The sequence below is a fragment of the Sander vitreus genome, chromosome 19 (assembly GCF_031162955.1).
Source record: "Sander vitreus isolate 19-12246 chromosome 19, sanVit1, whole genome shotgun sequence".
Taxonomy (NCBI): domain Eukaryota; kingdom Metazoa; phylum Chordata; class Actinopteri; order Perciformes; family Percidae; genus Sander; species Sander vitreus.
Window position 1 is genome coordinate 686054 of NC_135873.1, and position 27476 is coordinate 713529.

The 27476-nt window shown below is 39.3% G+C and overlaps 1 protein-coding gene across 1 annotated transcript; it reads left to right on the forward strand.

Annotated features, from left to right (window-relative positions):
- The first annotated feature begins 1990 nt into the window (after positions 1-1990).
- On the forward strand, positions 1991-27201 carry LOC144534592 (uncharacterized). The gene is made up of 12 exons (XM_078276598.1): positions 1991-2099; positions 2817-3158; positions 4357-4635; positions 4713-4829; positions 5272-5324; positions 5428-5539; positions 16488-16823; positions 16992-17078; positions 23944-24282; positions 25726-26007; positions 26661-26782; positions 26894-27201. The coding sequence occupies exons 1-12, from the start codon at positions 1991-1993 to the stop codon at positions 26909-26911; spliced, it is 2196 nt and encodes a 731-aa protein (XP_078132724.1). The 3' UTR covers positions 26912-27201.
- Positions 27202-27476: the final 275 nt, after the last annotated feature.

Consider the following 27476-nt stretch of genomic DNA (forward strand, 5'->3'; position numbering starts at 1 on the left):
TTAGAGCTTATAACTGGTCAACAGAAAATGTATTCATTATGAATGACTTTTGTGACGAGCTGACTTTTTTTAGGCGTCACCACCTACAAACACTATCAGGACATTTTATTGGATTATATTCTATGAAGCTAAAATATTTTCTCTCCTCTCATTTACCTTTTCCCCCAGCACCATTACTCTCTGTACCCGCTTTTACACTCTTTTTGTCTCTCTCTCTCTCTCTCTCTCTCTCTCTCTCTCTCTCCCTCCCTCCCTCTGTCTCTCCCTCCCTCCCTCTGTCTCTCTCTCTCCCCTCTTTGTCTCTCCCTCTCTCCCCTCTTTGTCTCTCCCTCTCTCTCTCTCTCTCTCTCTTTCTCTCACACACACACATTGATCGTGATCTAGTCAACCTGCGATAGGCTCTACCTCTTGAGAATTGTTATTTTCTCACATTCACACTGATTATTTAGATGGAGATTTAAAAAACGCTTTCTTGGAGCATAAAGTTTAATGAGGACGTATTGTCCTGAACGGTATCTCTGTGTTATACTGTAGATATAGTATGTATGCCTCAGCTCAGACTGCAGCCAAGACCTCCATCTAGTGGAAAGTCTTGTTAACTGCATGATTTGCAGTAGACCTGAAAAATACATTTGACTTCATTGATTGATATGTGGTCAGATGGTCAGCTCATGGAAATCCTTTTTTTCCTATAGGTCAGCTACTGTAAAGACAAACGTAATAGATAATATTTCCATATATTTTATTTTTCAACCAATTTTTTATTCAAGAATTTGACTCTAGCAACCACTGTTGGTTTACTGTCAACTACCAACTACAGCAGATAGCAGGTTCAAAGTTCAGTTTGAACTATTAAAACAGGTCATGTAGTAACAGACTGTAAGAAAACGAAAGTATAACACATGGACACACACACACACACACACACACACACACACACACACACACACACACAATTATGTCTGTGTGTGTTGATTAGGCTATGATTTTAATACTTAGTTGATTAGTATGCAAACACTAACATTAAATGTGATTTAAAAAGCTTTGTTTTTTTCCTTTTTTTCTAGAAATGTGATCTTGTATTCATTTGTAAAATTCTGTTTATCATTTACAGTTTGTATCAATACAAGATCTCAATAAATTTATTGAACACAGTGTTTTAGGCTTAAAGCAAATATACATGCAGATGTAAACGTTGTGCATGCAGTCTAAACCTCTAAAAGCCACACATTCATTTGAGTTTATTGGAAAGGAAATATGAAGTCATAACACACGTTATCTATTTACAGACGGTGTGGGGTGAAAGTACACCTTTTGTTTCAGGCTATTTTATTCCAGACTTTGACCGTGCAGCGACTCTGACACACTTGCCAAAGGTAGGACGTTTTAGATGCAAGACTTATTCTTGGTTTAATTTTTCATCATGCCACTAATGTAATTAAAGTATTGCCAGTTTCTGGATTGAAAGTCAAATTGCTATCTTCTCCTGCAATATTTTTCATACATCTCTGTGGGTTATGTAGGACTGATCAGTTGCTTATAACACAAGAAATGAGGTTGACGTCTGTTGTTGTGAACATTATGAACCCGCATATGGAACAGCAAATGTGACAAAATAATGCATGAATGTATACAATGAGCCAGAATTTACATGAGAATAAAAGAAAATGTATCAAAAACAGAAGAACATGGAAAATCTGTTTTTTGGCAAGTGGTTAAGGTTTAATCTGGGTCCAATCACAGCAATGTACCTTGTGTTTCCACAAAGTTAACCTCCTGAAAATCCATTTGGTCCTAACTTTCCTCTTCTACTTAACTACTATGATCAACTTTGTTTCATTTGAGTTAATGATAACATGTTTAATCACACACATCTTCAGTTTAAAAAAAATGGCAAAACCACCATTGTGTTGTCTTAAAGTCTGAACCATTTGAGCGATTACACTGCCTACAGTTATATCAGACTTCTCGTAATTTTCAGAACTGCAGGATGATTCACATGAAGGACAGACTCCTCTTGAAACCTCAGCTCAGTGTCTTCAGTGCATTGGTCTTGCATCACACTGTGGTCTTCCTTCTCCTAACACACTCTGGTGAAGGTAAATTAAACACAAACATATGGTAAATCATGATTAGACTTTATATATACTGTATCAAAAAACATACTGTAACATAATGGTCATTAAAGGCTAGACAACTACAAAAAACACAATATACAATACATTTTACAACCCAATAAAACACCAATGCACTTAGTGGTTTTACTGCCATAGCCTTACTTGGTTTGAAATGACCAGAAACTAATGGTTGTGATACCTACAGGAAATAGCCATAGGATGGCTGGGTCATGAAACACAGGGCTTTCAACCTGGGGAGAGAAGTTCATGTCCTGGAGAAAGTATGACATTTTAACCCAGGAAAATGTTTTAATCCAAACCACGATCTTTTTTCTAACCTTAAATAGTCGTTTAGGAGCCTAAAATGAACTCTCTGCTGCAAGACGCTCACTTTTTGTCAGCTTAACTTAACTGTAATGTCCACTGAAACGACTGGCAGCTCATTGTGCCCTGTACCTGGCTCACAGTCTCATTTCTCATCTCATTTTGTCGGCTAAATTTAACTGTAGAGGCAGCTAAGCTCAACTGTCATTTTGACCTGTCGTCACGTGACCAGCTGGCGTTCTACTAATTTCGTAGGATATCTTACGAATGGGTGTCCATAAGTTTTTGTACAATATCATACAAACCTGTCATGGGTATGTATTGAATGATATGTAGGAGTTGGATAATAAACAGATGTTTTTTTTTTTTCCTTAGGTCAGTCTCAGGTGATGGATACATCTCAGCCAATAGTGGCAAAGGTTGGTGATGACATAACTTTGCCATGCCACCTGGAAACTGCTGTGGATGCTACTGACCTGACTGTGACGTGGGCGAGATCTGACCTAGAGCCCAGATTTGTCTATTTGAGACGAGACGGCGTGGAGCTTCAGCTTGAGGAGCATCCATTGTACATGGGGAGAACATCACTGTCCACCAACAAACTTAAGTGTGGAGATATTTCTCTTAAACTCTCCAAAGTAAAACTCTCTGATGCAGGAACCTACAAATGCCTTGTTCCAAAATCTGGTACAGAATCTGTTGTCGAGCTTACTGTAGGTATGTTGGCATGAATCCATTGTGCACTTAAAGTGGTTATATCTAACTTTCAGTTTGTGTTGATTCTATCGGTCACTTTGGACAAAAGGTGTAGTGTTTTTAGAACACCTGCTGTCGTAAAGGTCTTTTCTTTACGGAGCTTCATTGCCAACTGTATTCCTGATTTAGAGTTACCTGGGGGGTTATGGAGTCGCGATGAATATTTTGCTCAGACAGAAAATCATTAATTTACAATAACAGAATATGTTACAGATGCACCGTTGCATTTCAAGTGTTGCATATGGTAACTTAGCCTGGATGCATCCTTGGCTAAACTGGGTATCATTGTCAATGTGTTACGAGCCAAAGCATTAAGAGTTTGTTGTAGCAACCAATGTATTTAATAACTTAGATTAATAAAGCGCATTTGAAACCCACGGACGCTTTACACAAGTACAGAGGGAAACGTGAAAAGAAAATTGCAGGCCAACCACAAACACTAACTGAAAATAAAAAAAAACGGGTGCTAAATGGAAGGGGGACCTAATTTAATCCAGGCTGCTAGCATACAACCACATTGATGGCATATGGACACGGGTACGTATAAACAAACACTTTTCTGAAAACTGACAGCTGTGTACAATGTTACTTTTGAAAACGTAGAGGTTGAAATGTCCGTTTATGAAAATAGCCGGCCACATGTAAATGTAGCGTAAATCTGATGCTGGCAGATATTTTGGTACTGTTCATGGGCTGACCAGAAGGGCACCCACAGGGACATTTGGGTTGAACAAAAAAGCATTTGGGTTAGTCAGAATGGATAATTGGATGGACTAAAACAGAGGTACTTGGGACAAACACATGGGCACTTAAAATGACCATGGGAGGGCATTTAGGCCAACCAGGGGACATTTGAGCTGAGCAGAATGGCATTTAGGCTGACCAAAGGCACACAAACACAAACAGAGGTGTCAAGAATGACATTTGGATTGATAGTACTGGCAATGGAACTGACAAGAATATTTCTTGGGATGACCAAAGGCACACTTGAGACACACAACATCATAAAAAAGACATTTTGGACCACCAGAAGGGCATTTGGGCTGACCAAAGAGTTAGGGCGTCATTGTAGAGCACTTGGGCTGTTACTTTAGGGAAAGATTAGGCATTACTAATCAGCTGTGGCAACTTTATATTCAAATTATTTCTACTTTTTTAGGTTCTGTCTCCTCACCTGACATAAAGATATCCAAAGTCAGCAATGGAGTGGTTCTACAGTGTGCGTCTAAAGGCTGGTATCCAGAGCCTCAAGTGTTGTGGCTGGACGGTGAGGGAAACCTCCTCTCTGCTGGACCTACAGAGACAGTCAGAGGTCCTGATGATCTCTATACTGTCAGCAGCAGAGTGACTGTGGAGAAGAGACCCAGCAACAGCTTCACCTGTAGAGTCCAGCAGAAGAACACCAACCAGACCAGAGAGACAACTATCCATCTTCCAGGTAGAAAAACACATTGATGCTATTACTTTGTCAGAGACAGTATTGTTGTATTTACACATCTATTGTGTTCATTTTAGATGATTTCTTCATGGAGCAGTCTAATTCTGCTGTTCGCATCACCATCTGCTTGGCTGTCTGCTTCATGTTTGTCATGGCAGTCTTTGTTTTGTGGAAATGTGGACCACACCAAATCAGTAAGTTAAAACTTCATTTTTCTTCTTTACAAATCTGAAGTTACTCTCACATTTCTTTGATGGCTATTTTGACATGAATTACATTTAGAGTGAACGGCTAAGAAGGGCTGAGAACCACCCGACGGGATCTTAGCCATAGCGTCATCCATTGCAATCATGGAACATCCAACTTGTTGGCTGTTATCCCACTCATACCATACTCATTTGAAATTAATAATTTCACTCTAAAGTTTTTCCACACTTTTCACCAATCAGAGTCTAGAAATATAACTGGCCACGGTATGATGATAGAAAATATATATTAATTAAGTAATATAAAAACATGTAATTTGACTAGATTTTCCACCAAATGTTTGTGTCACATTTGGGAATTAAAAGCTAGATAATTCTGCAAAAGAGGTTTAAACATCAAACTAAACACCCATCTCTTCTGTTCACATAGAAACCACAAACGGCAGCACAGAACATCAGCATCTGGTGGAGGGAGATAAAATGGTTCAGTTGGACATAAAAGAGGAAAAAACTTGATGAGGAGTTACAGAAGAATGAGGGTGATTTGAAACATGTACAACAGGTGATTATAATATTGATGAACCAGAAGAAAGATCTGGAGAACCAGAGAGAGAAACTCAACTCACTACTGGATGAGGACAGGACACAGCTAGAGGAGAACGAGAAGAAGCTGAAGAAGCTCCCCAAAACAGACACAGGTAAAAAAATGGAAAAGCGTGTAAAGACCAGAGAGGATCTGGACAGGAGAAAGACAGAACATGATGAACTGTTATGGAACACAGGGAAGTTACAGGAGACAGCAGAGCAGATGATTACTATAATGACAGAAAGGAAAGAGAAACTAGAGAGAGATAAGGAGAAAATAAATGAACACCTGAAAGAGATGGAGAGACAGAGAAAAGAGACCAAACTTCAGTTAGAGCAGCAAGAGAGAGAAGAGGAAAAAAATAATCCATCCTCCAATGATGATGAATGAAAAATGATGTTTTAATATTAGATCCATAGTGTTGTCAATCTACCAGATCATTCCAAACCAGATGTGACCACCGTGAACTGGACTTACAGAGACAGTCAGAGGTCCTGATGATCTCTATACTGTCAGCAGCAGAGTGACTGTGGAGAAGAGACACATGAACTAGTCACATGAAAATGAGCAAAGCAGGTTGCTGCATTAACTTGAATTTCAGTTCAAGTGTCTTTGTTTTATAGAAATTATTTTTTCTCATCATCTTGCATAATGTTGCATTTTTTGAATAGATTGTACTATAATACTTGGTAACACTGTCATAAACACATGACAAAGTCATGACACATGAACCCTTACCATAACCATAACTTGTCATGACAAAAACTGAATGACACTTGCGGACAGAAGTGTCGTCATAGCCGTTTATGAACTGTTTATCATGTTTATGTTTGTGTTTATGACAGTGTCATGTCACTCTTATGTAGATACCTTCAAGTAAAGTGTAACCTAATATTCTTTTGCTGTATTTGCTGAAAAAATCATGTTAGGCTGTACTTCACTGACATAAATAATACTTTGTACAGAATGTGTGATTAAATAATCCTGAAAATGTATGATAGATTATATAATCATCAGCAATTATTGTATTAATGGTTAAAGTTTAAATAGAAATTTATAGTAGGCACATTTTAATTTAATTTCACCCAGATTTGATATTTTGTTCCAATTTACTGATTGTTCTGTTGTGTTTACGTCAGGTTAGACAGTAACAGTCATCCCACAATCAGCCCAACAGCAGTTTCTCCTAACACTCTTAAAACCAAAACGTTTTTTTTTTCTTGCAGTCATTGATGTTTTTATAGCTGAGAAATACAGATGTGTTTTTGATAACAACTGTACATGACTCCTTTTCTTAAAAGAAATAAATGAACATTTTCTAGTCCATCTAATGAAGGCTGTCACATTTGTTTGTGTTGCTCAAAGCTGTACTGAAATGTTATTGCAGATAAAACTCAGCAACAACCAGAAGACACGTCGACAGAGATTTGGTCTTTTATCTGAAGTAATACACAGTTAAAAAACATAAACATTTGATGGATGAGATTGCAGGAGGTGATTAAAATAATACCGCAGCAATGACTGTTTCTTAATTGTAATTAATGTACTCACACAAGATGGATACAAGTATCTAATGTTTACAATTGCTTATCGTCCTTGCTAAAGTACCTTATTGGAGGGATGCCAAACACTGCAAGGCATGATCATTTATTTAATACTTTACAGGTATCAAAGCTTTTATACAGTTACTATTTTAATTAAAGTTATCAAAACTAAACTAAAATAAATGAATGATTGCCTCTTGAATGTAAAAAAGACATAAAAGAGTGGGATCTAAGGTTGCACTGCTTTCTTAAGTTTGATTTAAGCTGTTGAACAAACTGAGAATGGACTAAAATCTGTGAGTGAAAAGAAGCTGAAATATTTCACTCACTGGTGTAAAAGTGCAACATTTGCCAAAAAGCCATGTTTCAAATCGTAAGCTAAATCAAATGTACCAATTTGTCACTCTGCATGAGCATAAAAAGATGAACAGCAGGAAAGTAAAGACAACAAACCTGCTTTGAAACAATTATTCTAAGATAAAAACCTTTAAGAGTACCGTGTTCAGCATTCATTCTGTTTAAATTAGTCAAGTATTACAGGCTTGCGGTTGCAAAAGGCTTTCAGCTGGGAAGTAAATTTGACTCGTTGACATCTGGTTTCAGAACTCAAAGATGTTTCACCTGACGGATGAAAAATGCCCAAAACTGTGACTCTGTACTAGAGGATGGATACCAAACCCAAGCCCATCGGGAGCTGACAGTACCCAATGGCCCGGGCCAGGTTCGGACAGATATTTAGAATGGTGCTGTGGCTCCTTTAAGAGAGCTCAGTGTGTGTGTGTGTGTGTGTGTGTGTGTGTGTGTGTGTGTGTGTGTGTGTGTGTGGAAAGTGGGCAGAAGAGAGATAGAGAAAGAGGAAGCAGACATGTTGTAGATGTGACCGGAGCAGAATTGTTGGAATAAGTTAATAAGTTAAAGTTTTGTACACAGTGTGTGCGGTGTCCGAAATAAACCCCAGACTGAAAGCCAAGTTCATTCATTTGCTCACGCAAATGAATGATTCATTAACCCCCACGCTATTCATTTTATAACGTCTGATCACGGTCGGAAATGAAGCAATCTGGAAATGTTAACACATTGAACATTTTAAATTAAACAGCTCATTAGCGTGCGCTTGTTGCCCCGTGTGCGCTGATACGCTCATCTGTTGACATTTCCGAATGCCTTCCTACAGTTCCTTAATAAAAGCGGGCTTTCCACACAAACAAACGTACATGTGTCATTAGTATGAGAAAAAAATTTGATTTTAACTGTGTCGAGCTCGGGTCAGGTTCGGTTGCTGCTCTGTCGGACGCGGGCCGGGCTTGGACAGAAAAATGCGGCCCGATCCGCACTCTACTCTGTACCTACAATGTTTTGGTTTCCCATCCCACTCTTGTCCTGCTGCCACTAACGCACTGCTGTAAAAGTAACTTCACCCAGGAGACCGGGGTTTCATCTTTCAAACACACCCATCTTTTCCTAACCATAAGTGGTTTTACCCTGCATGTTCCCAAATGACACCAAGGGGTTCCAGAACCAGAGTGTTAAAATGTGATGCCAAGGGTAATGACCAAGCGAGTATTTGACGATTTTATTTCACGTGAGGCTGTCTTTAACTGACTAAGTGCAGTATGTGTGAATAAATAATCCTGAACAATTTATGATATATTGTATCAGTATTTACTGAGTTGTTCTGTTTCCTTCGGATTAGAGTAAATAACACCTTTTGGTTGTAAAATCAGCTCAAAGATGAAATAGGGAGAAAAGTCTGCTGATCTGCCACATAATCACTCGATCAGAATCAGAAAGAGAAAAGTAAGTAACACAAGGAATTTGCCTTGGTGGTTGGTGCTTAATAAACAAACATATTGAATATTAATATGAAATAAACAATACAGAAACAAATATATACAAAATAGCTGTTTAGAAAAAAGGCTGAATGGATTGAGTGCATACTGTGCAAAAAATATATCTAGTATGTGCAATGGGCAGGTGTATAGTCCAGGATGTAGGTTAATGCAAAGTGTAGTGATAGGGTTGTAGGGGTCAGCAGAGTTTCCTCCCAACACTTCCAAGTCAACAGAAAATAAAAACATTACAGTTTCAGTTGCTGATGTTTTTTTGTTTAAAAAATGCCATTGAGATATGTTGTTGATATACAGATTGGTTTTGTCTTTTTTATAATAGCTCAATATGTGGCATTTTTATGTTTTGTGATGTTTTGATAAATAACTTTTGCCTGTTGGGTTAAATTTAGTATTTTTAATCTTATTAATCAGTCAATGTCATGTTTTTACTGAGACACTGACTGAATATGTTGTATATGTTATATGTTATGTGTATGTAGCAATAAATAAACCATATTTTGTAAAGAAATTAATGAATAAACCTTTATTGTGAATACTGTGCAGAACATAAACCTTTCTTCGAGGCATCAATGTCATTGTTTCTTTATTAAAAAAAAACCAGTAAAATACAGTAAACTGCAGACCCTGAAAAAATGTTGCAAAATGAATCAATTCATCCTGGAGGATGATGGTGTTTACTGGACTCAGCTGAGCTGTGATGAAAATGTTACCAGAGGAAAAGGGCATCCCACCTAAATGCCCACAATTCATAACATTTGATAGATTGGCAGGAATAAAAACACTGCAAACTGAAAATTAAAGATATGCAGGAATGTAAACACTCTTATTTATTTACTTTTACTTTCCATAGACACAGCTAGGACAAATACCGTATGTCTGTGATACACAAAGAGGCAAATAGAGAAAGCTATTGTATTGAAAGAAACTTTAATATGTCAGAAAAAAAGTGTTGAACCAACCACCATAGACCAAAGGACCTGTGAGGGTCATGTATGAGTGGAAGATGTCTTGAAAAACTAAACTGAAACCTAACTCATGATATGGTACGAAAACTTTTGCACAATAATTTGTATGATATTTTATGAAATTAAAGCGACTAGTCACATGAAAAGAACGGTTTTAAACCTGGTACGGAGCAGCGTGAACTGTTGCAGTTTAGTTGATAAAAGGTGACTGTCATGCAGCAAAAACAGTTATGTTTAGGCACCAAAATGACTAGTTAAGATTAGAAAAAAGATTGTGCTTTGGTTTAAAAAACGGTCCTCTTAAGTTGTACTCCCGAAACAGGAACACTTGTTTCCTGCGTGAACTTCTATTTTTGTTTTTCCCTTAACGTCTTCCGGGACATGAACGCCACTTCCATGCCTTAAAGCCCTGTGTTTTATTAAAGGTACTTTATTGTCACATACACATACATGTATCGAAATTCATTTCTCTCCATTTAACCCATCCCTCAAGGGAGCAGTGGGCAGCCATTTACAGCACCTGGGGACCAACTCCAGATCTGAGCCAGTGCACCCGACCTTCCCCCTATGTGGAGCTTACATTTTGTAGCTATATGTATAAATGGATCATGCGAACAGCTTTCTACAAGCTTTCTTTCTTTTGTGTGGTGTCTAAGAAGCTTAAACTCAGTAGTATCTAAAATTAAACATAGAACAAGATATAAAGCAGGCCTTTTGAAAATAGTCAGGCGTTCATCTGTGGTTGCTGTATGAACGTTTTCTGCTTTTGCCAGTCTGATAATAACCACGCGAATTGGTAACAGAACTGTGAAACCTTTTCTAGTCCATCTAATGAAGGCTGCTACATTTGTTTGTGTTGCTCAAAGCTGTACTAAAATGTTTGCAGCTAAACTGTGCAACAACAAACAGCTTAAAAAGCACTGCTTTGTTTCTTAATTGTATTTTTCTAATCTCCTCACATAGGATGGAGAGATTGAAGTATGATGGTACATGAAATACTTTATCTTATTGACCAAAATCATTCATTAAACTCTGTACTTGGTATTCTCTGACGTTAACTCTTTGTTTGTTCCGTCTGGCAGTTACCTTCACATTTACAGTTAGAGGGAATCAGTTGCATTTGTGTGACTCTGAGTTTCCCAGAGTGCAGCAGTCCCACCAGCAGCAGCAGCAGCGCCACAATTAAAATGGTGAAAACGGTCCTTAAGATGAGGTAAATACGACAGGAGCAATGTGGGGAGGGATGAGTCTCTCTGTGAAGTGCTGCAAAGACAGAAAACAGGTGTTTCAATGCATTATGTGCTTGATAGGGTACATAAGGTGAGGCAAATTCATTTATATAGCACCGTATAGAGATGCTTGTTGAATCACTGACTTCTTTTAAATCACTTCTTAAAACACACTTTTATAGACACATCAGGATCTGCACTGGCCACTTTTTTTTTATTTGATGGTGTAATGATTCAGTCTGATCATCTTATATGGATTTTAAAGAGCCCTTATCATACTTATTTTTAACATCACATTTGTCTACTAGAATTGGTTTACATGCTTTGCTGTTACAAAAACATACTGTGTTTCTCATTCTGCCCATTGCTGCAATTCCCCCACCTAAAAACGCTCTAAGCTCTTGGCTCGCCTACCTGAAAAGACCAGGCTGCTCTGATTGGTCAGCTGGCTGTTATTTAATTTAAACAAGTCACTGGGCGGGCTGTGCTTGCTCAGGCAGCACCTATGGGCAGCACATGTAAAAAACTGGGCTGGCTTTCTGGATCAATGGCATCACAAAGGAATTTGGAATGTGGGCAAGGTGTTCTTAGGCAGTTAGGACAAAAGTGCCTTCTATGGGAGGGAAAGCTCCATTTGGAGTGAAATGTGTTTTTGTTATACTTTATACATCTTTAACATACACAAAAAACTATAACACTAAAAGACGGGAAATATCCATAAAAAAAAGAAGCATAATAGGCGTTCTTGAGTTTGCACACCATTCTTCTACCATTATCACTTTAAAGCTACCATGTATAAAACTTCAAAGTTCAATTTGAAATTAGACACAATGTATGTCTCACCTCTGACAATCCGCCAGCTCTCTGGTGATTCTCCAGCTCTAGAGGTGTTACACTTGTAAAGTCCCTCATCAGACCCGGATGCACAATGGATGGTCATGTTTCCTGTAGAGATGTTCTTTATGAAGAAGCCATCTTTATAGAAGGATGCCAAGATGTTGGAAGAAGCTATGCTATTCTTGCAGTGGAAAGTCACAGCATCTTCCTCCATCACAGGAAGGACAGGAGTCCCCAACATCACAGAACCACCTAAACAGTTAGTATTATTAATATTTTGAATGACATGGTTATTAAAGATAAACAGCCAAGAACAACTAAAAATGAGTGTTAACCAATGGCAGAAAGGAAACAACTGACATATACAGTATAATTTCATTTTGAGGTCTTGGCGACATACAGTATACCATGCTGATGGTCAATAATCCATATATCATCGTTTTATCTGTGACACCATCATATTTTCATACTGGAGCTTTTTCATTGGTCCATGTCATGTGATATAGTTATGACAATTTGAATGAAAGTAGGCCTACTACGCCATCGATATGTGATATTTCCAGACTTCACAAACTGACAAGAATTGTCTAATACAAAGTTCATATTATGGGATAGACGTCTCAGATATAAAATATTGCAGTGTCTGACTTGTTTACATTTACTTTGGCTGACTTGAATGGTTCATGAGTTGCCTAGTCTATTAGTTGGTAGGTAATCTTGACTTTGACGTTGACATGAACGCCATTTAAAAGTCAAACTGACAAATGTGGCATATAGTACTTTTATAGATCTGTCACACAGTGTTGGTAGTTGACCGCAGTAAGTGTATTTGAATGCTGCAGCAGCTCCGTTTTTAAAAACAGCATCTTCAGACGTGTGAAAATAGGTATGGAATAATGTGGTTACACGGTCACACTAACAAACTACTCACTCTTTAAAAAAAGATCCTGATACTGCACATGCATCCAGCATAACAATTATATCCAGTTGCAACAACAAATATTACATTTACAACAGGCTGACATTTGTAACTTCTGAAGACAAGCTTGATCTTGCAACAAATGGATACATTTTTGAAAACTGGTTCTCACCTCTGACAGTCAGCCAGCTCTCTGGTGATTCACCAACTCCAGAGATGCTGCATTTGTAGTCCTTCATCAGACTTGGAAACATGGTTGATGTCGAAGTCTCCTTCATATCCAGTTGAATTGAGGAGGCCATCTTTATAGAAATCAGCTGGGAGGTTGGAGGCAGCCATCTGTTTCTGCAGGACATACTCACACTTTCTCCCTCAATCATAGGAACCGTAGGACTCTGCAGGATCACCAGCTAAACAAAAGAATTTTCCTCATTGGATTACAAGGGTTTCTGGGTTTCTTAAGAACGTTCTTGCCAATTTTCACAGGTCATATGTGGAAAACACATTCAGAAGCCAATATTTCAAGGTGTATGCATTAGTACCGCTGCTGTTATGTCAGACAGAATTTACTTGCATTTGCCCAAAATATCCCCCAAATTGTGTAATGTTGAGATGCCGACCGTTCTGAAAATAAAAAGGCGTGTTTTGGCATCTAAAATCTCTCTTTAGTAGTGGATAAATACCAGTGATGGTAATGTTGACGCTGTTGCTTCTTTCTCCCTCTTTGTTTTCACACCAGTATTCGCCACTGTCTGATGTAAAGGCAGGTTTAATGGTAATAGTTCCTGTTGAGGTTTCCCATTGGCTAGTATTTGTTGGAACTTCTTTCAGTTTCCTCATCACTCTCCATTCAGATGAGTAATCCAACTCCCCACAATCTACAGACATGGATTCATATTCAAAGAACTGCAGTTTGTTGGGAGCAATATGAGGAAAAGCTGCATCTGTGACAGAGAGTAAGAGAGGTACAGAAGAGGTATTTTACCAATACAGTTACTTAAAAAAATGATAAACATGCATACAAAATTATAATTACTGTACTTCATAATTAAAATTTGTTGATACACAAAGGTATTTTTTAATCAAATTTTCTGCTTAAAAAAAGAATGAAGCAATCCTATTATGAAATATACAGGCAAAGAAGTTGGCAATTAATTATTAAAATTAAACAATTAAAAAAACTGAGTTTGTTTATACATGCTAACTGCTACTTACCAGATTTCTTAGCATTGCAGTTCTGAACAGCAAGTAGCAGCAACACATCCATCACTAGAAATACAAATATTAGACCTTAATACCAGATAGAGATTGTATGTTTCTTAAAAAGCTAAATACATATAATAATTGAAGGAACACTGTTGTATTACATCCTTCATTTAAATGCTGTGATGCCTAACATCTGTACTCTTGTGATTTGTTTACTCATGAAAATAAATGTCATATTCAGCTATACTTTAAGGTAGTTTTCAAACATCACACCATGTTGTTAAAGTATTGACTTATTAGTATTTTTATTGATTTAACTAATATATCTATAGCTGTATATCAAGTTCTGATATAACTAAAAATCAAACCACTCTAATTGTGTTCGATAATAAACATCTGTATCTGCTTATTTGTCCATCTTTTTACATGACTAGTCTTCACTTGAAGTTAATATTTTTACGCAGGACTCTGGACGATTCCAAATTTCTTAATTTTCTTCTATACGTCAAACATTGAATTTCATTAATAAAATAGGCCTGTCGTACTTTGTCATATGATTTTTACTCGCCAAGAAAGAAAATGAATTGCCTGACAGCTTTTATATCTAGTAATTTTTTTTATGATAAAATGCCGTTATAATAATAATACATCTTATTTGGAGGTGCCTTTCAAAACACCCAAGGTCACATTACATTAGATAAATACATAATAAAACAAGAAGACAGGCAATGACAGAGACAAGACATGACGGAACATGAGAAAAATGTGACACAAGTTAAAGAATGTGGTTGTGGAAAGGGAATCAGTGCATTACATAAATTATAAGTTATAGTTAGTAAGCCAGTTTAAAAAACTGTGATTATACTTCATATATCAGAACACCTGAAAAACATCTTTTAGATTTTAAATGTAACTATTTGTCTTACTTGTATTTGATTTTATGTCATTTTATGTTAGCCTACTTAACATAAATATGAAAATATATATGATAATAGATATAACATTTAACTATTATATTATTATATTACTCACACAGTGTGAAGCAGAGAGCTGTAACCTCCATGATGTCTTGCTGCTGACTGACTATATCTGAACAAAATACATCTAAAGCTAAGACCCTCCCCTTCCTGTTGTGTTTCTAGAAAGGTTACCACAGCACATACAATATCTTTCAGAGAGATTTCTAGTTGATCTAAAAGACAACAAAGGATGTTACTGACTAAGCTGCTGTATGGGCAGAGAAGGACCTCTAAAAATAAAGTTAATTAACTCAGACTCAATCGATATATTCTATAAACTTCACGCACACACACACACTATCTCTCCCCCCTGGCCCCATTCACCCACCCCTAAATGGACAAGAATGAATTCATTAAAAACAGGAACTGAGCTGAACCGACTAACACCATCAAAATTGAGGAAACACCAGAGGCAAGAAGCTTAAAAGCAAAATATTAAATATATTAATACTGTAGAATGCTAAAAACAATTCATAAAATACAGATAAATGAATCAAGTAGAAAAAAAAAACAACTAATTAAATCAATTATAAAACCAACTAAAACAGACTGCAAATCTGATAACTAGGGCTAAGACTATTAAGAGCTTAATAAACCAATAAAAGGACCTTAAAATCTAACACAGGCTAATATCCTGAAAAGTTGTCAGAATATCACAACTATAGACTTGCAGAGATAGTGAACTTTAAGATAATGATCCCTGAAGGTCTGCTCTGCTGAAGATCTAACACCACTCGGTAACACTGAATGACTGTGAATGTTTATGAAATGATGTGTCGACCTACAAGGAAACATTGCTTTTACAAGCGGCATATATTTGCTGCAGTGTTGTATGGTATGTACTTGCAATCAATGATTGAAACACACACACACTCAGTTGCTCAAGAGCATGATGAATTAGTCCGATTCTGCCCTCTGCAGTAAATCAACTGCCTGTCACACATGTGAAACATTTCCTTCCTCTCAATTTCCCCCAGATGAAGAAAAATGTTTCTCAACCCATTATATCTCGGTGCAGTGAATGCTTACAATTGGCTTTACCAGTGGTAACCCACATTTCCTATACTTAAGTTCACTTATTAAAAACTGTTTGCACAGTTTTTAATCAGAATTACCAACCATTATTCTATTGATGAATCAATCCTAAATACACCAGTGCAACCAAAACACTTGATACACACACATCGTAGGATCAACTTTTACCACAGCACTGCCAATATTGGTCTCCTAAAAGTAACAATTTGTCACGCAACACACAAACACCTTAATTACCCGTAGCATCACAATATCACTTTTGTCTTTGAGGCACTGCTACAAATGCTGCAATATGCTTGAAAAAGTTTTACAGTTTGTCATTTGTTTTTTTACTATTGGTAAATCACATTTCTCAATACTAAGTGTTTGTCATGGATTGGGGACAGAACTCAGGCGCAGACTGGAGTAGCTGGTAAAGAAACTTATTTTATTGATACTGTGAGTGTGGGCTGGCAGAAGGGGTACTGGGTCCGAAGATGGCTGGGCTGGCAGAAGGGGTACTTGGTCCGAAGATGGCTGGGCTGGCAGAAGGGGTACTGGGTCTGAAGATGGCTGGGCTGGCAGAAGGGGTACTTGGTCCGAAGATGGCTGGGCTGGCAGAAGGGGTACTTGGTCCGAAGATGGCTGGGCTGGCAGAAGGGGTACTGGGTCTGAAGATGGCTTGGCTGGCAGAAGGGGTACTGGGTCCGAAGATGTCTGGGCTGGCAGAAGGGGTACTGGGTCTGAAGATGGCTGGGCTGGCAGTGAGGGTGCTGGGTCCGAAGATGGCTGGGCGGGCAGAAGGGGTACTGGGTTAGAAGATGTCTGGGCTGGCAGAAGGGGTACTGGGTCTGAAGATGGCTGGGCTGGCAGTGAGGGTGCTGGGTCCGAAGATGGCTGGGCGGGCAGAAGGGGTACTGGGTTAGAAGACGGCTGGGCTAGCAGAAGGGGTACTTGGTCCGAAGATGTCTGGGCTGGCAGAAGGGGTACTGGGTCTGAAGATGGCTGGGCTGGCAGACGGGGTGCTGGGTCTGAAGAAGGCTGGGCTGGCAGAGGTGGATTCTGAAGGTGGGTAATTTTGGTTAGTAACAGAGCAGACAGGTACAAGTACAAAAAACAAAAACTAGACTGGCTACAATTATCAAAAAGCTGGTTAATACGCATACTTGGTGGTAAGCAACAATCCGGCAGGGAGAGGAAAGTCAGGCTGGTATATGAAGGCAGTTGATGGAGCATGATGAGTAGCAGGTGCGCTGATTAGGATTAGTGCCAGGTGTGAGGAGAGTCAGCGGGGGCGGCGTGTCCACGCTGTGGAACATGAGGTGGAAACAGATAGACAGAAAACCAAAACACACCAAACACACGACAGGCATAACAAAATGAAGAAATACAACAAAACACATACACACACCAGACTGTTACCGTGCGGAAGTCACGGCAGGCCGAGGCGTGACAGAGGCATGACAGTACCCCCCCTCCGACGAGCGCCTCCTGGCGCTCCACCAGGCTTCTCCGGATGGGAGCAATGGAAATTCCTCACCAGAGTAGCATCAAGTATCTGTCGCCTGGGTACCCAGCCCCTCTCCTCAGGACTAAACTCTCCCAGTCAATGAGATACTGAACCCCGGCGGCAGGAGTCGAGTATCCTATGAACCGTGTAAGCAGGATGGTTATCAATCATCCGAGAGGGAGGAGGTGCAGGAGGGGGAGGCAGTAGTGGGCTGGGCTTGACAGGTTTGTTCCGGGAAACATGAAAAGATGGGTTCACCCTGAAAGTGCGGGGCAGCTTTCGGCAGACAACAACAGGGTTAAATAAACTAGCAAATTAATCAAACTGTTGTGTGGATGGATATTTTATTTCATTGGGGTTCAAATATGAAAATTAAAATGTACACTTGAGCTGAAACTTTTTGGGAATGGTTTAGAGTTCAGTAGGTTAGTTCCTAAATAGATACAAATCATAAAACAATATATATTGTATGAACTAGTGCAGTGCCTCTTTGGAACGGTTTTCTTGGTTCCCAGTATTCCCTCCCCCCCACAACTTTATTGTGTAAATTCTCACAAACGTGATAGAAAATGCAGTTATAAAGTGCTTGGTTCCAAGTGTTGCTGCTTGCAGCGTTGTTGGGTGGTGTGCCCATTGGAAGTGTTCAAGAACCACTCATCGGATGGTACCTTAGTACAGGACAAAGAGCTTTACAATTTGCCTCTCCTTTACCCATTCACACATTGATGGTGTCGGAGCTGCCAAGCAAGGTGCTGGCCCACTATATGAAGCACCCATAGGATTGCTGCTGCTCCTAAATCAGAAGCAACAAAGTCGACTGTGGCAGCGGCAAGAGAGAAAGACCTTGCCATCGACTGACAAAACTGGAGTCTCTTTTACGGAAAATCGCTATATTTTGTGACAAAGTCGCTAAGTTGGCAACACTGCCCCGCCCCCCACTGCTGCACGGAGGCTCATACAACAGCGTGCCACGGGTAGTCTGGCTCTATGTTCATTTCTAGGATGTGTGGCGATGTGTGTTGCTGTTGTCTTCGGGAATGGTCCAATTATGAGCAACGAGCAATATACTGAAAATGGGAAATTTGAAAGAAAATTTGGATAGTGTGTTCAAGGCAGGCTTGCTTGGTTCTTGACATTACTGTAACAGGGATAACGGATTAGCAGGAATTTCCTACGGACAAAATACACACGGTGACACACTGGTGAGAGCAAATTATGTTTAACCATGGAGCCAGCTTATTTAAATAGCTCACATTACTGTATTGTGTAAACAGTAATAACTTAGATTAAGGCCCAGTATGTAACGTGTTTAGTTGTTCATTATCAAAATCTGTGTTGCCCATTCACAAACTTGTCCTTTTTCATGAATATTTACCACCACCATCAATTCCAAATATTCCTTTGGGCTTGAAATTTTACATTTGCATTCGCATGAACTGGAGTAGACGCTCCATATTCATGCGCCATCTTGAAATACGTTAGCCAGTATCCATGGTATCCAACATATACAAAGGGAACAACCCGTTTTATTATCATTGGGATCAAAGTACAAAATACAAAATGCACTTTTAACCAGCATGCACAACATTTGCTTCCTTCCTTCCTTAAATATGGGCCATAACTGACACCTGTTTCTTCACAGAATCAATCACCTCACTAACTGAACACAACACTGCTATTATTTTGAACATTCCCCTTTCAATTACAGATTCAATTACACAGAATGAGCAGCATGCATGTCATGACTGTTGGGTCTGTTGGTTTTCTATGTCTCTACAACACATGTAGAAATATCACTTCTACCCAAAAAATTGATTTATGAGGTTAGTGATGTTGGACTGCTATTATTTTGAACACAACTGTACATCTGAGACACTGGAAAGGACAACATTGCAAAAATGCTCTGGTAATCTTCCTTCTTTGTGGTTTATAAAGTTTGATTTATATGAATGAATACACTTTTTCCTTCTGTCTTTTTAAATTCTCTTTATTGTATTGTAAAAAATGCTGCCTTAATGCATGGGCTTACCGGCGCTTAAGCCCAGAGGCCTATGAAGACGAGGGGCCTAACATGAGCCAGTAAAAAAAAGAAATCACATTGATTTATAATTTGTCAAATTTTCTGTCCATCACTTAAGGCCAGTGATAGCAAGGGCAAGAATGGGCGCAGCCCGCCCAATCAAAGTTAAGAAAATGTGTTTAGCCAATAGAAAAAATAACCGTTTCTGGGTAGGCAGCCTAAAGCCCGCCTCCAAAGTTGCACACTGCCCCGTCTTCTCCTCGTGTTCAGGCTTGTTTATGTGGTTCAGCAACACATTCTCACACCCATCTCATAAAATATGGACGCTTGGTCAGGTGCCTTTGTCGTTCTTATTGACGCTAAAAGTCTCCTTTAGCGCTTTAAGTAAACGCACTTGGTCGGGACTATTGCCGTCCCTTTTGACGCAGTTATGTTAAGGAAAAGGTCGTGGGTGGGCTTACGGTTCCGTGACACATGGGAAGAATGGGACGGTTGGGTTTAAGAAAGGGTCGTGGGTGGGCGTACGGTTCCGTTACACGCGGGAAGAATGGGACGGTTGGGTTTAAGAAAGGGTCGTGGGTGGGCGTACGGTTCCGTTACACGCGGGAAGAATGGGACGGTTGGGTTTAGGAAAGGGTCGTGGGTGGGTGTACAGTTCTGTGACACGCGGGAGGAAAGAAAACAATTACTATAGCAAGCGTGACGCGAACCCCTCTCTCCTGGGTGAAAGTCCTGTGTTTGACCCATCTACCACCCCAACCAACCACCTTACACGGAAATTCGCCCTTACGTACTACTCGCTAAATCCTATCTAACTGCTGCTCTGACACCAGCTGCCGCCAGAGATGTTCTTTTGCTGGTGCTTTGGGGTTGCTGGACGTTTCAGTGAGGGTGCGCTGAAATTTTTAGGTTCCCTTGACACAAATAGGCTAACGTTACACACACTCGCGCAGATGCCAACCCGCCTCTGCCGCGGTTTACTAAGCGAGCGAACGAGAGAGATTGATTTAACGTTGCCGATACAACAGCACCATAGAACTCTGATTACTCAGAAGATTAATGCAGCAGGCCAAATGTCAGATGGTCAGATCACCTTCCTCCGGCCGCTTTTCTCCGTCCCGGTTGGTGACAAGTTCACCATATCTCTCAGTCTCATTTACAGATTTTGATAAAGTCTCCACACCTTGGCGTTTAGGTTAGTAAAAAACGATGCATTGCTAGCGTTAGACTCACTTCTCTAATCCTAACGGCTCCAAATATTGAGCTCTTCTTCTTCTGTGTGAATACGTTAGCTGCTGTCGAGTATAGTGTTAACTAGCTAGCGGTAGGCTAACGTTAGCTGCTGTCGAGTATAGTGTTAACTAGCTAGCGGTAGGCTAACGTTAGCTGCTGTCGAGTATAGTGTTAACTAGCGTCACATGCAGCGGTGTTTGTGTTTCCTGTAACGTCTGTTTCAGAGCAGCAGAGAGAAGAGCAGACATATCAGTGGCACCAGATTTTCGTCTGTATTGACAAACGTCAATATGGAATGGATTAATCTGCGTTATTTTGACAGCCCTACTATTTACACATTAACAATTTTTTATTTATTTATAAATCAACCACAACAATTTCTTGGGGGTGCTAAGGGGGTGCTATGACAATCCTAGGGGTAGCTACAGCACCCCCTAGCCCCTCCCTGATGCCGCCTCTGCTCTCCTTCCAACTCATCTTCTCCGTCTACCTTGCTCAGTTGTTCATTTTCTATTTCTCTCGCCTTTCTCTTTGGTGAGAAAAAAAATACATATGGTACCTTTTCTCTTCATTTCTGTAAGATTAAAAGTAATTTTACAATGTTTTCCTTGACAGACGTTGAATCAATATTAGCTTTTGCGGCCTATACTTTACACAGAACAAACGTCAGACCTAAGTAACATATGTATAGTTAGCAAAATAACGTTCTTCAACCTGATTTTTATCATCTCAAAATCAGCATCGCCACTATGCTAGCACTGTGCTTTCGTTATAATTTCATTTCTTGATAGATAGTTAATCCGTTTTGACCTCTTTCCTCCTGTGTCTCCTTTCCTCACGACTCCTGGCTCCCTCGCTTTGCGCCACTCAGTTTTCCAAAAAAATTCAAGCTCTTGCTGCTCTGGCGTCATCTCGTGCTACATTCACTGCAGTCGGACATTGGAGATTCGCGCTCAGAAATTGTCAAATTGGCCATAACTTTTAATTCGTTGATGCCAACTGGGGTGGCAGCAGGGCAGGCAAGGCTTTTTCTTTTCTATGCCACCCCGGTAGATCCGCCCCTGCACCAAGGTGACTTGGTTTAGTCTTGACTTCTGGTCAAATCTGTTGATTGTCGAGTGCCGAATAAACATAGATGGACAGGACAAGGTCAAAGCCATCAGGTGTCCAATTTAGAAATAAAAAAAAATAAAAAGGAGAAACGAGGTATGCAACTACGTTCTCTCTGTATGATTACGGTATCCATGTAATGAATGAAGGGCTAATGTCAGTGGTGTAGTCTACGTGATACGCAGTATACCCACTAAGACAGCTCCAGGATTTCCATATACCCACTTAAAAATGCTCAATGACATGTAACAACATATTTTGCATTATTATTTTGATATATTTTGAATTGTCATGTTTTTTCTTCTTCGCATAGGCTAATTAAAGGTATTTCCACAGTATATTGGTGCATAAAAGTGTGTCGGAATGCAGTCGGAAGTCTTTGACGCTCAAAAGTTTCCTGGGCGAGGACACCCAGACCCCCCGCTATGATATGGCCCCCCATCCTGGCCCATATATACAGTACAGTATACCCACTACAATGCATTAGACTACACCACTGGCAAATGTTAATTGGTGGGTATAACTCTTACATTTGTTAGCGTTTTTTGCTATGATGCTTGCTATGCTTATAAAACAATAATTTGGTTTTAACTCAAACACAATATCTAATTCCACCATAATATTGTGCCGTGCAACAAAACTGTTACGAGTTCAGTTATTTATTTCCATCATTTGGGTTAACGTTAGGCCCTGTAATTAGCCAACGGAATTTTCCAATATGTAGGTTTCGAAGACGAACATTTGCTATTTGCTACAACTCTATTTCGTGACAACAGTTTAACAAGTCACAACTAAAAGTGTGCCATGCATAGAATTCAAGGCAGTAACCAAGGAGCTAATGGTTCCTCCCTCAACGTTAGATCAATAAAGCGTGTAATGACATTTAGCGTAAAAGCGAAAATGTGATAAAGTTGAGTTCCCTGCCAGTGGAGAAAAAGGGATGCAGACAATTTCCTCACAGCCAATGACAATGCTCATCTGAAATTCAGCACAGCATGAAAGATTGTATGGAAATATTTAGTCATACAGTAGCTTAGGTGGAGTCTACGCCTAAGCTGTCTACACCTAAGCTGAAGGACTCTTTTTGAACTACAACAGGTATGTTGTACTAACTTATAGCACCCAGAACTCAGCTATAGTAGACGTGCATCTTTCTATAACTAACATATATTCTTACAATATCCTGCAGGTTATTTAAAAGTTTGTCACTGAACTGTAACCTGTTGTTGCTTATTACTGTTTGAGTCTACTGTTACACATGAAAGAGACATGCAGAGAGTTGGTTATTAATCATTTAATGACGCATATATTTTCCAAAATGAGGTTTATTTAAACTTGTTCTCGACAATGTCATTGAAACACAAAGGGGAATACTGTAGTTGCAAACACATTGCATTAAAAGATAATCAATTATTTAAGTTAAACCTGAACATTACACATTATTTTATCTTATTTTATGAATGTAAAGTAAGGCTGAGTGACGTATAATATTTCATCATTTTGTGATTCACACTGTTTTATTACTATAATTACTATTTTACAAATGATTTAGTTTTCAGAAGCCCAGGATGTCTCACCTGAAAGATGGACCATGTCTTAAATCTTCACATAGTTCTTTTACTGGTGGTGTTTGTCCTCCTCCTCTCAGCACCCTGTTTTGAAGGTAACATGTACACAAACACATTAGTAACAGCTAAATGAATGCAAAAGTATATGTAATAATTTAAGTTTAAAATGTTACTAGTAATGAGCTGAAACATACTGTAATTTTACAATTCTGTGAGGCAAGAAGTCACTGTTTTAGATCAACTTTGTCTGGAAAGCACAAGCTACCTGATATTTGTATGAACACACTTTAACTGATGAACTGTCACATGCAAATTTTAACAGTAATCTTTAACGGCACATTATATTATTATCTACCCACCTTTTACTAAGCGGCAGTCTAACGTCCAAGGCCACTGAGCTTTTAGAGCTCCTCAGAAAGGATTTTAGTCACAGAAATTGCAAAAACCACAACACACATTGCTTGAGTTAAAACAGATCGGTATCTTCCTTAGGTCTGGTGCATGTAGTTGGTCCGTCTCAGCCAATAATGGCAACAATTGGTGATGAAGTCATTTTACCGTGCCAGCTGGAACCTGCCACAAAAGCTTCAGGCATGACTGTAGAGTGGGCGAGACCTGACCTGAACCCAAGATTTGTTTACGTGTGGCGTGACGGTGTGGAACTGGAAAGTAAAACACATCCGTCATACAAAAGAAGAACTAAAGTGTTCCCTGACGAACAGAAGCTCGGAGACGTTTCACTGAATCTCTCCAAAGTGAAACTTACTGATGGGGGAACATATAAATGCTTCATTCCAGGACATGGTGACGCGTTAATTCAGCTTGTTGTTGGTAGGAACATGTTTTATATCCATCCATCAAATTATCAAAGTTGTCTGTTTTAATTCTTGCAGTACTAGTAAGATATATGTAAGTGTCTCAATGAAATGAGTCTTTATATACTGGTGGGACACTACCTTAAATAAATTGAATCTGAGCCTGCAAAGTGAGGGAGACAGAAAAAAGTGCTGTAACATATTAACATGAATCAGATAACAGGAAAATTATTTCTGATGTAAAAGCATTTGCAAATGTGCAGCAGCTGTCTGTTTTATGAGTTCAATAAGCATATGTTTGAATGTGCATCACTGACTATGTTTACATGCACGTTTACATTACGTTTTTTGCCCTTATTCCAAGAAAGACAATATTCCGACTAAGCTGTTTAGATGGCTAATGAAAATGAATATTAATAATGTAATATAATAATATAAATTAATATTCAAATAATATTCCTTTTGACATGCAGCTGTAAAAACAGGGTTTTTCCACTGGTGGTGGACGTGCAAACTGTTATGAGGGAACAGAACAGACTCAAACGCTAGGCTCAAATGTCAACAGGTCTATTGAGTTTTCAGGGAAAAGGGAGTGGGGAGGTAGACGCCAAGGACAGGGGAAAAGGCAGCTAGGATGGTGAGGGAATCGGGAGCAAGGATAGGATGGCGAAGGCAGTCAAGGGCGAGGGTACTCAGGGGAGCCGGGGCCGAGAAGCCGAGGAGGAGACACTGGAGCTGGAGAGCCGAGAAGCCGAGGAGTGGATGGAAGTGGTGGAAATGATAACCAGGAGTGATCAGCTGGCAGCAGTAGCGGGAGGGGAAAGGGGAAAACCAACAGAGACAACAAGGCAGGGCCAACAGAGAAACTGACAGTGGAAAACTCAAATAGGGACTAGTAAACAAAACAAGAAACTCACAGCCAGCCGACCCCAACCATCACACAAACACAGCCTCCCTCTTTCACTCCTTCAACCAGCTTCTTGAAAAGGTTGGGGTTGTGTCATTTGTGCCTATTCAAAAACCTGTTGATATCCAAGTCTTTCATAATGTTTAAATGTAGCTGTGTTTCACCTTTTTTTTCTTTTGGCCTAAGAGTTGGCTGGTTGGTTTGTGTACAACAAACCATAGAAAATGCACAGAGCTGAGCATAAGCTGTAAACAGGCAAGAGGCCACAAACTGTCAAACTGTAGCAAACTGCAGTAAAAACCCTGATTGAGATACATATTCTAAATGCACTGTATGCATGTCCAAAAAATGCTTGATAACTTGAAACTCGAATAATACCAGCATAGCACACGTCTTAATCGGAAAACGTTAAATTTGGAAAAAGGCCTTATACGACATATCCAAACATAATATGCTGTGATAATAGTGGAATATTTGTGTGCATATAAAGGTAGTCAATAACTCTGTATGTACATATACCTATTTAATTTTTTTCCTCTCTTTATTTTTAAGGTGCTGTTAACTCACCTTTCATAGTGAGTATTAACAGATCCTCCAGTGGAGTGGTTCTACAGTGTGAGTCTGAAGGCTGGTATCCAGAGCCTGAGGTGTCGTGGCTGGACGGTGAGGGAAACCTCCTCTCTGCTGGACCTTCAGAGACAGTCAGAGGTCCTGATGATCTCTACACTGTCAGCAGCAGAGTGACTGTGGAGAAGAGACCCAGCAACAGATTCACCTGTAGAGTCCAGCAGAAGAACACCAACCAGACCAGAGAGACACACTTTCAGATTGCAGGTTCAAATATGAAAGGGCTGAAGCCCCCATTACCAACCCCGTTTACAGAAAAAAAAAACATTTAGCTATACTTACATCTTACATCTACATACGAGTCGTGGGTCTGTAAATGTAAAGTTTGTCCTTAGGTTGGTGCTAGAGGAAAGTATTAAGAGAAATTACTGTGCTCAAAGGGGGTGGCTCATTCATTACAATGGAAGTTGCTCACTGGTAGCCATTAACAAGAAAATTAATCAGGCTTTCTCAAGCGTATTCCGATAATAATAAAGGACTTCAAAGGAAGTACTGGTAGCTAGGACTATGGTTTAGGTGTGTGATGGCCACCACGGTTTGTTAAAAACAACAATGGCGGAAGTGATAGACAGATGATTTATCCTATCATCTGCCAGGTATTTTTTGAAAGTGCCTGCCCTTTGCTGAACAGTTTCCAATGACTTAGGTGGTTCTGTGTAACACACCATCTGGCACATCAGGTTACAGATATCCTGCTCTGGACGAAGGTATTAGACGTACAAACTAACAGGACTTTGTTAGCTGCTAATCACATAAATATTTTTTTTATTTATTTAATGAAATGCTCAATTTAATAGTTTGAAAGAAGTGATGTGCAGTTTGACATAAGTGACGATTGGTTCTGTGTTTTATCATTTCAGCTGATTTCTTCACAGTTCCACCAAGTTCATCTGGTCGTGTCAACATTGGCGTTATTGCTTTGGTTATTTGCCTTTTGTGTAGTCTGGCAGTTGCCTTTGCTTGGTGGAAATGGAAAACATCAGTAAGTCGTTAATCCATTTATTTCACATTTGCAACCCTGCATGTTTTCATGTTTCATGAACTATAACTTTTAACTGAAATTTCTTTCCCTTTCTTTCCTGTGTGCACACAGAGACAAACCCACTTGTAACTCAAGGCTGCGATGGCACAGTCAGGGGAAAGAAGCAATGAAGGACATGAACAGTTTGTTAGTTACTAAAAAAATGTAGAGGTCATTGTTCAAGCAAGTACTACATTGAGGTACTTGACCTTCTTCCTGTGATTGTGACTCATCATCGCTTACAAAAAGGCCATACATTTAATTCAAACAGGTGTAGATATGCTGTGGTTATTCTGCAGAGGCTTTGTCGTGGTTAAATGTAGACACAGTCACAGGTAGTATATTGTAGACACTCAAGTTTGAATAAAAACTACCCCGTATAGACTGTGTGGTTTCAAAACCAAAATTACTTTACTTCACCTTTGAAAGCTGTCATATTTATATATTCCCAGTGCATTACATATCTGCTGCAAAGCCAAAAGTATCTTCTGTAACATGATTTCAATATTAGCAGTTTCCCCGGGAATGAGCTCAATTTCTAATAGTTGTTTGTCCTTTGCAGATAAACATAAAATATGGCGAAACTGATGCATTTTATAGCATGAAAGTGTAATAAAGTCAATGATCTGAATGATTCAGCTATTCTTAAATTCAC